This window comes from Rhinopithecus bieti, unplaced genomic scaffold (assembly GCF_001698545.2).
Source record: "Rhinopithecus bieti isolate Rb0 unplaced genomic scaffold, ASM169854v2 scaffold_3615, whole genome shotgun sequence".
NCBI lineage: Eukaryota > Metazoa > Chordata > Mammalia > Primates > Cercopithecidae > Rhinopithecus > Rhinopithecus bieti.
In genome coordinates, this window is record NW_016804369.1 from 1044494 (window position 1) to 1055141 (window position 10648).

The window sequence follows — 10648 nt, forward strand, 5'->3', positions numbered from 1 at the left end:
AATTCAAACAGTTCAAATGGTTCACTGTAAAAAATAATTTACATTCAGCCTTTTCCCCCAGCTTCCCAGTTGTCTCCGTAGAAATCACAGTTGCCAGTCCTTTGTGTAGACTTCTTGGGACATAGTCTGCTCACAAAAGTACCCTTCTCTGGGTTTCCCCAAATGCTGCCTCACTATACATGCAGCTATGCACCTTACTTTTTGAACAAGTATACAGAAAACCACTAAATATGTGTGCATACAGATTTGTATCATAATACATAAATACTAGAGATATGGTCTAATTCTAGAACAAATATCAAATTGAACAAATATTTATAGACAGCCCACTGTGTGCCAGACACTACTGTATGGGCTGGAGCATAGCTGGAAAAAGACCTGCTCCCAAAACTACAAGACTTCCATTCTAGAGCTTCCTCATTAAGCAAAGCCTTCCTAGCTGCCGTGTAAAATCCCTACATCAATACATATGTCTATCAACAAAAACCTGTAAAATGTACATCTATACGCATGTATGCATTTGCATATCTATATCACATATATATGTTCTATATGCTTATAATATGCTGTATGCATGTACACACATATAACATATTGTGCATGTGTGTATCTGTACAGGTATAAGCTTTTTCCATCATCCAGACCCCTAGTATGAGGAAACATATCCTGGCCTCCAGAAGACAAGAAGAAAAAAGACAAAAAAGGAAACAGAAAACTGGCATCAGAATCCACAAAGAGATAAGGAATGGTCTTCATTTAGAATGAAGAATTAGGGCTTTTGAAAGAAGAGCTTTATATTCTATTCAGGGTACTTGTTTCTTAAAGAAGATACTGACACAGATGAAAAAAAAAATGGCAAACACCATGCATTTCTGCATTTGGATGTGCTCTGAATGTGCTGAGATTCTGGAAGCCCCTGGAAATATAAAAAGGCAGCTGACATTTCAATGGGAAGGAGCCACCATTAGGCCACCCATGCTCTCTGTGTCCAAGATGAACTGAACTATTTGTCAGAAATTAACAATAAAAAAGGCATAAATATTTTCTAATGGTTCAACTCCCTCAGCCTCTCATAGACAAGACTACAACTACTGCTTCTACTAATACATGAAAATAGATGGCAAAAGAAATCACAAGAGAGAATAAAAGTTCATTGGTTGAGATTCTTTCCCCTAAATCTATTCTTTTCTTCTGATAAAGAATAAACACATCTGTTCATCCACCCTCTCATCCATCCACCTGTTCATCCATCCATTTGCCCATCCATCTATCCATTCATCCATCCGTCTACCCATCCGTCCACCCATGTGTCCATCTATCCCAATTTTTGCTAACTACAAAACACAAAAGAAATATTTTATTGAGATAGCACCTTATTCCCAAATTATATTACTGGCACAGACGTGTTTCAATGTGTGTATCTGTAAGTTCATCCAGGTCACCAGTTTGGCACACTATCAGTACAGAAATATATCACTACATAAATATCTAGGACTGAACTCAAATACAGATTTTCTCTTTTCCCTTTCATTTGCTGTACAAGCAAATCTTCAGGAATAAAAAGGAAAGGCCCAAACGAGAGCTGCTGATAATCCAAATTCCTAAAAACCAACGTTGAGTAAAGCAGCACAGAAAGGAATCCAGATCAAATCATCCCCACATTGGTTTCAAATGCTCCTTGGTAATAAGCCAAAAAAATATCATAATAGCTGTCAGCTCAGATTCATGAGCTCCCTGCTAGAATAAATAATAAAAAATAAGGATATTTTCCCGACACTGAGCTATGAAGTTTAAAAATGCACTCCAGAAATAATGCATGGCATACTGGAATTCATCCTTTCATTATTGTTGAGATTTTCAATAGTATCATGAGCATAAAGCAACATACAGGTGACAAAAATATGTGACCAGACTAGGAAATCCCCTGAGCCACAAATGAGATTTCAGGAAAGTGCAATCAGACAAGAACGACTGAGTTTCAAGCCTCCCTTTGCCCAGCTGTCAATTGATTGTTTCTAATTTGGTGGCTATCAGAGACAGATTCAGGTTTTAATTTCTCCCTAGAGTAATCCACAATTTCCTGCAATTCTACTGCAGATAGTTCACTGGACCATCAGAAAATGCCTGCCCATGGATACAATCACATGCATTATATTTAAATATACACTGCAGACGTGGAGTGCACCCATGTGAAGAGAGACGTATAGGCTTTCGTTTCTAACACTTGCAAAATGGGCCGTTTTATGAGACAGGCAGAGTTTCAGTTCATCTAATAACATAGACTAGAAAGAGGTCATGTTGAAGAGGAACATGGTTTGTGGGTCAATTCCATCTGCATGGTGCAGTCCTTGCAGGTGACACGGTGCCCTGCTGTGGTGTTAAGTAGGTCTGCTGTGAATAACAGCCCATCTTTCCCAAATGAAGGCTTCCATTCATCTTACCTGGAGGCCCTGATAGAATAGATGACACACACCAAACGCAAACCACAGTGGAAACGGTTGTTAGCAATCCAGGAAAAAAAAAAAAAAAAAAAAAAAAAAAAAGAGGCCACATTTGCAGCTGATCTGAATATATCAGAGGCCAGCTGGGACTCACCTGTTTTCCGAGCCAGCCGATTTCTTCTGACAAACGATGACAGCTGGTGCATACTTTCCAGTATAATCCGTGCGCTCCCTGACATCCCAAATGGAAGGGCTGCTGGCTCGCACGCTGATGATGTTCACGCCTTTCTTCACCTTTGCCCTGTTGGAGACAGCACGTGTGGGTCTGAGTCAGCTCTGGGGAATCCCCGGGTCATGCTGGTTCTGGGAACACAGGGAGCTTAATTGCTCACCGTTGCCTTGCAGGTGTAAGCTCATGTATACTAGGATTTAAACACAAATTTGCAGTCGCCTTCCAATCCATCTGTCCTAATTTCTTTCCGTTTTTCCTGCCTTTAATAAAGAGCTAGAGATGGTATACTGATAGCCAGCAAACATTAGTTACAGAAAGAAACACAGTATCATTGCACTAGCTTGTGTCTTTAAATAAAGCCAAAGCCAGACACAAACACAAAACTACCTGAAACCCCTTAGCCTGGCCAAACTCCACAGAAAAAGGCAATTAAAGTACAAAAGTAAAGATTGAAATAAGAACGCACATCCACTGAATGTCTCCCAGTGCCAGGCACTGATGGACATTTTGTCTCTATTACCTACTCTTCCTAGCAAGGTTCCAAGCCCAAAATGAGGCTGAGGTTCAGACAGGGGAGGAAATAATGATTCCCTCAAGTGATCCACCGGCCTCAGCCTCCCAAAGTGGGAGCCACTGTGCCCAGCAATCTTGTCTTCTTACTGCTTTCCATTCCATATGTTCTTTCCAACTCAAGTTTCTAAAAGAAACACAGAATAATGAAACCCCATCTCAACTAAAAATACAAAAATTATTTGAGGGTGGTGGTGTTCTCCTGTAGTCCTAGCTACTTGGGAGGCTGAGATGGGAGGATCACTTGAGCCTGGGAGGCGGAGGCTGCAGTGAGCTGAGATCGACCCACAGCACTCCAGCTTGGGTGACAGAGTGAGATCCTGCCTCAAAAGAAAAATAACAGTAAATAAAATATAAAATAAAATGCAAACGGTTTGATTTTTATTTACAAGCTGGCCTGGAAATTTGAAAAAGATAATGTTTCCTGCTGTGTTTTCTCTTAGTCCTTCAGTGGAAAATAGGAAAAGTCTCGAAGCAGAAGTACCAAGGGGAACCTGGAGCACGTCGATGGTACCTGGGCAGAAGAGGACGGTGGGGGCGGCCCACATGGAGCTCCTCCAGACTCGTAATCACTGTGCCTACACAAACATGCAGACAAGGCAGTGGTGCCACAGCCTGCATCTCAGAATGCCCTCTGCCATGCCAGAGGAGAAAGTGAGACCACCTCCTGCTATTAATATTAGGGACAAAAGGTGAGGAGGAGATGACAGTCATAGGGACCAGGGCTTCGAGAAAAAGCAGGACATGTCTTTTCCCATGGAAACAGTTTTAAAATGGAGTGTGCAGGAAAGACCTGAGGCCGCAGGCTTTTGACGGCCCTCCTTAGGAAAGCCTGCTTGCAAGCGTGGCTGGGAACTTGGTAATTTGGGGAGAGTTCCCTCCCTTTTCATGGTCAGAGGGGCTCACGCTGCCTAGACTGGGCAAACGGGGTGGTTTATGCTGGACACTTTCTTATCTTCTGGGAGCGCAGAATTTTGGTATCTGCCAGGCAGAGGGTGCCCCCGTGAGCAGTCCCCCAGTGAAAACCCCAAACTCCTGGGCTCAGGTGAGCTCCCCTGGCAGTGCTGTCCCAGCTATTTGCTGGAGGAACTGGAGGAATTAAGTGCATCCTGCATGACTCCACAGAGAGAGGATTCCTGGGAGCGTGAGCCTGGTCTCCTCCCCGGTGCCTTTTCCCCCCGCGACTGTGCTTTGTGTTCCTTGGCTAAGACATCAGAGCAGTGATTCTCACCACATGCTGAGTCCTGTCAGTTCTAGCGACTCGTTGGACCTGGAGGTGGTCTTAGGAACCCCCAGCACACATACTGATTTGGCTAGTCCACAAAGAGAGCAAGAATTGCTTTTGAGGTGTGGCCCTACTGCAAACGTTAGCATTTTTAGAAAACAATCATCATGTATAACATTATTTCTATGGGGGAAAATACATATTTTATGTTTTAAATAATCATTGCGCATGCAAACACTTTGAATGCAGTCGTTTAAAATTGGGAATTGCATGCAGATGCCAAAAGCCATCTGACCTTTCTGGATACTCAGGTGAGACACTCAGAGAATAGTTACGATTCCTGCAGAAACTCATTTAAATTGTAGGCAACCAAGACGTGGTAGCGAACGAAAGTGCAATCCGCTGTGGACAGCTACTATTATATTAAGATGAATTCTAAAGGCTGCCCCAATTACTCTGCAGTGGAATTTTATTGAATCAACATTGCTTTAAATAAATAGGTCATCAACCTGGCTGTGACAACCTTTTCATTATACAGGAGATATCAGTACATAGGCCTTTTCTGATATATAACGGGCTTATATGTTTTTCTGAAATTTTATTCATAAGTAGGCTATTTGGAATTCAGACGATGTTTCTCCAATGAATCCTTTTCAAGTTCTTAAGAAGGACATGGTGGCTTGTTTAACCCATGAAGTATCCAGCATTTGTTGCTAATAATTCTACAGTAGCAAATGAAGCTATAATCGGTAGCATTATTTCTGCAAAAACGTTTTTTCCTAGAATTTTATACAGGACACTGGGAATTGTCTTTCAGAGACACAGAGCATTTTCATAAGAGAAGACACATTTCTAGGGCATGTTTTAGATGTTCGGAATTGAAGAAGGCTTACTCACTCAAGAAGTATTTTTTTTTTTTTTGAGATGGAGTCTCGCTCTGTTGCCCAGGCTGGAGTGCAGTGGCCGGATCTCAGCTCACTGCAAGCTCCGCCTCCCGGGTTCACGCCATTCTCCTGCCTCAGCCTCTGAGTAGCTGGGACTACAGGCGCACACCACCACGCCCGGCTAATTTTTTTTGTATATTTAGTAGAGACGGGGTTTCACCATGTTAGCCAGGATGGTCTCAATCTCCTGACCTCATGACCCGCCCGCCTCGGCCTCCCAAAGTGCTGGGATTACAGGCGTGAGCCACCGCACCCGGCACAAGAAGTATCCTTGTGTGTGAATATCAAGTAAAATGCATGCAATAAACTGGACAGTCATTCTTCGGAGATGTAGACACGGTATTTACGGAACACAGTGTGTGCTGGGTTAATAATTTTGAAGCACGAATCTCAGAGCTATCAGTGGCACCATTTGGAACCATTCAAGTAGTTCCTAGAACACACGCCACGGGGCTCCACTGGGTCCGAACCGAATGCTGGTTTCTCCCATTACGACAACTGAGTTACCTACATTCATTAATGGAAGTTTTATAACCTACTTGTGGTTCAATAAATACAGGTTACACTGACAGCCTCATTACACAGAGATAAACACAGCACTTGATTTCTGAAGATAATTTGCTGTAGATTTATTCTTAATAATATATCTACCATGGTGATGGGGGAAAGCCATAATTTTCCCCATAGTATGCACATGCACTGTGACTGGGTATCAACAAAACCTGGCTGGGGTTAAGGGTATACTGTGTTTTTAAAACATAATAGAACTGCAGGGACTGTGTATATTTTATATACATATATATATAAATATATATATGTAATGTGTATATACATATATGTCTACATAATGTGGAATATGTATATATTATAAACACACACACGCACATTTTCAAGTACAGCATCCAGGGTTCAGAAATGTGGTGCGTAGTTGTTGCTTTTGCTCCCTCTACCCAATCTCCCCTTTCCTGGGTAGCAGCATCTTGATTTTGCTTATATGACCCACCCCTCTGCCATTGTATACCACCATGGTGGACTTGTAAGTCAAGAGTTTCTCCCTCCAACCCTGGACAAGAGGTGGACACATGACCTAAGCCAGTCCAGCTGAACGATTCTCTCTGGAATATAATCTTGAACAAAGAGACACAGCAAATAAAAAAGGTTGGGGGAAATTCACCCAGCCTTGTGGCTCTGGTACAACTGTCTATTACTTCCTTCTCTCTGGTTTGCAGGAATTAACACAGCTAACATTTCTGAATCTGGTTCTCAGCCTTGCCTTTAGGCATATAAATATTCCCCATCTTTCCATCGAGTCTCTTCTTGTTTAACGTAGCCTGAGTTATTTATGATCATTTCCAATTATATAACAAGGGGAGGCTAAGATTCAGTGACTTCCAGAACAAGGAAGTGTATTTCCTCCTCCTGTGAACATCCATTGCTGGTAACCCAGGTTGTTGGGCGGCTCTATTCCACTCAGTCATTCGGGGATCAAGGCTGAAGGCATCTCTACTGTTTTTAATCTATAATTTCTAAAGTCTCTGTGCTCATGACCATCCCAGCCAAGGGGAAGAGGGAAGAGCAGTAGACCAGAGCCAGGGATTTCCTCTTAAGCAGATGAGGTGGGCATTGCATGCCCAAATTCACTCACCTTCCATTGCAAGGAGCCTAGTCTTATGGCCACACAAGGCTGCAAGAGCAGCGAGTGCTGGGAAGTCAGTCTTTACCTGGACAGCCATATCCTCACTGTGGCCCTGTCACTACGGTGGAAAGAGAGATGGGTTTGGGTGGAGGATTTGCATCTCCCTCCACCACAACCACCAGGGGACTCCAACTGATGGGAGGTGTCAGCCTCCTAAAGACTATAAATTTGAGTTCATTCTCCAAATCGCTGTATGCAGAGACTTAGGCTGAAGGCAACATTGCCCCAAAGAGAAACTCCCTACTTACGCAATCTTGTCAGTGGAAGTGTTCTTAATATGGAACCTGAATACAGGCATATTCATTTATGAATTTCACACTGGGGCTATTGAACTAATACAAATGTGTGCTATAAAGAATGCATAGGGACAGAAAGCAAAATTGATGAGATAAAAGTGGGATAAAAGGGAATTTCAGAGTTTTGTTTGTTGGGAGATTTATTTAAGATTTGTGTGCGTGTGTGTGTGTGTGCGTGTGTGGTATTAGAAAAAAAATGAAAGAGGAAGAGAGAGCAAAGAGAAAGGAAGGGGGATGGGGAGAGAAGTTTTGCTATATAGGGTTCAAAGCCCAAGAAGAGAAATTTGGATTGCGTGTAAGTCTCAGGCTATTTGTTCATAATGAACGTAGTCCTGTTAGAAACTATTACTGGCTAATCAGCTATCCGCAGGCTAATATTGGCCTTAATCAATAATTGACTGTAGAATTCCAGGGAATTGGAGGAAGGAAGACAGGAAGAGATCCAAACTTCTGGACTGCTTCTCTCACTTCTAAAATGAAGGATTTGTCTACTTGTTTCTCCCCCAGAGATTCGTGTGGCCACATAGTCTCTGAGTAGATCAAACCCTGGTAAAACCTGATATCTCCATTTTCGAGTCCCATATAGGCTCAATCTATGGAACAATACACAGTGTGCACCCACCAAAGGGTGCCACACGCTTACGCATGTAGATTTGGTGATGGCATTCCTCCCAGTTAATTGATGGAAACATGCCCTTTTGGGTCACAGTAAAGCTTTTTTGAATTGCTCCTTGTCTCCTTACTTATTTTCTCTCATTAATAGTGTCAAAGCATAAAATAAGCTTCATTTTTTATAGGTCGTAGCTGTATTAACATATTTTGAAATCACTCTTGGCTTCTAATTTCTGGCTGACCAGAAAAAAAAATTATGACAAAGCCACTTTCCACTAAATCTACATGTTGATATAGCACATAACATTTTGCTTATATGATGAACCACTTCCAGCCCCATCTGGACGTCTTGGCCCTGCCCTCACCAACAGTTACATGGATATGCCTGCTTACGGTGCCACTGTCAGTATTTTAGGAATCATGTCCCACTTTTCACTTTGGGAGACACTAGGCCCCTCTTTCTATTACTGGAATATACTTTGCTAAGTCTCCTTACTTTGTGACTATTCCACCATAGCCAGTTAAAGACCAACAGTGACGCAGAAGAAAGAGCTAAGCCTAGTTAAAGTAACAATCGGAATGATGTGGTTCCAACTTCTTTGTCATGTACCCCTATCAGTAAAAATATTTTCATATGTGGCCAGGCGCGGTAGCTCATGCCTATAATCCTAGCACTCTGGGAGGCCGAGGCGGGCAGATCACCTGAGGCCGGGAGTTCAAGATCAGCCTGACTAACATGGAGAAACCCTGTCTCTACTAAAAATACAAAATTAGCCAGGTGTGGTGGTGTATGCCTGTAATCCCACCCAGCTACTCAGGAGGCTGAGGCAGGAGAATTGCTTGAACCCGGGAAGCAGAGGTTGCGGTGAGCCGAGATTGTGCCATTGCACTCCAGCCTGGGCAACAGAGTAAAACGCTGTCTCAAAAAAAAAAAAAAAAAAAAAAAAATTCATATGCAACCTTTATATAGGTTTGTATGTTTATAAACTTTACAGTTGAACCATGGGTTGGACTATTGAAATAATGTGTGCTACAAAACATACATACAAATGGATGAAAAATAATAAGGTGCCAAGTCCTGATTTTAGTTTATCCTCCAATGAATCATTTTGCATTCCCCTTAGGATGTCTCACCTCACATTAAAGGAGGCCACTCGAATCCCCTAGACCCTTGAATTCCCAAGAACGGGGGACATGACACACAGCAGCAGAAGTCATGTTACAAGGAAGTTCAGCTCTGAGTGTTCCTATACCCTCACTTGTACAAGGGAATCTGTTTTCCCACTGCCCTTCCAGTGGGTAAAGTTAAATTTACAAGGAAGACCTGTGACTTCAATGCAACCCATTTTTGCTGTCTTGCTAACCGTGAGGCATTACAAGGGCTCTAAATGGACATAAGGATGTAGAGAATAGTTTGAGGAGATCAAAGAGAAGAGGAATTGGTTCACAGAAGAAACGGGGGGTCTCCACACCCCCACGGGGGAAGCCAAGAAAGGGGAAGCATGAGGGTATGGCCTCCACTGCACTGAGGGAAAATGATGAGAAGAGTTTTCAATAACTGGTGGATTCATAGAAAATTAAAATCCCTGGAAGCAAAGCTCAGCCTGTCATTAATTAGAAAGCACAAAATACACTAACAATGACAACCCGAACTGCAGAGTCCTGGTCGCATCTACCGGGCACGCAGGCCAGGGGCTGCCAAAGACAAATCTTGACTTTTATGTGAAATTCCAACATTTGAAGACTCTGTCCAGGACAAAAAGACATCTAAAGATTTAAAGCAGAGCAATGTCATCTGTCACTTCTGAGATTTACGCGAGCTGTAAATGAGGAAGTTAAATATCTTCAGAATGAATGAACGCCTGAATCAATGGACACACACAAAGATACAAGGAAGAAAGAAAGAAAGAAAGAAACCTGAACTTCCATCACTTTCCACCTAAGCTAGCCATAATGTAGTCATCATTCTTCTGTGTACACGTCCACACCCAATCTATAATTTTATACAAATAGGATCATGCCTAGGGCTGCCATATGGCAATGCAACTTGGGACTGGCCAACCCCAGGAGGCTGTATTCATATAGAGTATGATATGAATGGGGCCTCATACAGTGGAGCAGTGTACAACCCACACAGCTGTGCGCAGCAGCTGTGATGACAGTAATCCCACTTTTTCCTTGGAGGGTACAACCCAAGACCCCAGTGGATATAGGAAACCATGGATGGTACTAACCCTATACATACTATGTTTCTTCCTACACATACCTATGATAAAGTTAATTTATAAATTAGACACAGGAGAAGATTAACAATAATAACTAATCATAAAATAGAACAATTATGAAAATATACTGCAATACAAGTTATGGCAATGTGGTCTCTCTCAAAATATCTTCTTGCACTGTATTCACCCTTTTTCTTAGGATGATGATGAGAGGTAATACAATTTCTGCATAATGAGATGAAGGAAGGTGGCTGGTATAGGCCCTGTGATGCAGCGTTCTGCTGCTAGTAACCCCTGATGATAGGTCAGAAGGAGCGTTGACTGCTAGTAACCCCTGATGATAGGTCAGAAGGAGCGTTGACTGCTAGTAACCCCTGATGATAGGTCAGAAGGAGCGTTGACTGCTA

General features: G+C 42.5%; 1 protein-coding gene across 7 annotated transcripts in view; it reads right to left on the reverse strand.

Annotated features, from left to right (window-relative positions):
- TMEM132D (transmembrane protein 132D) overlaps positions 1-10648 on the reverse strand; it is an 865119-nt gene that overhangs the window by 476106 nt on the left and 378365 nt on the right. For all 7 annotated transcript variants that reach the window (XM_017867541.1, XM_017867544.1, XM_017867542.1 and 4 more), the window contains one exon: positions 2596-2742. In XM_017867541.1, the coding sequence (XP_017723030.1) occupies positions 2596-2742 (147 nt within the window). The remainder of the gene's footprint in view (positions 1-2595; positions 2743-10648) is intronic.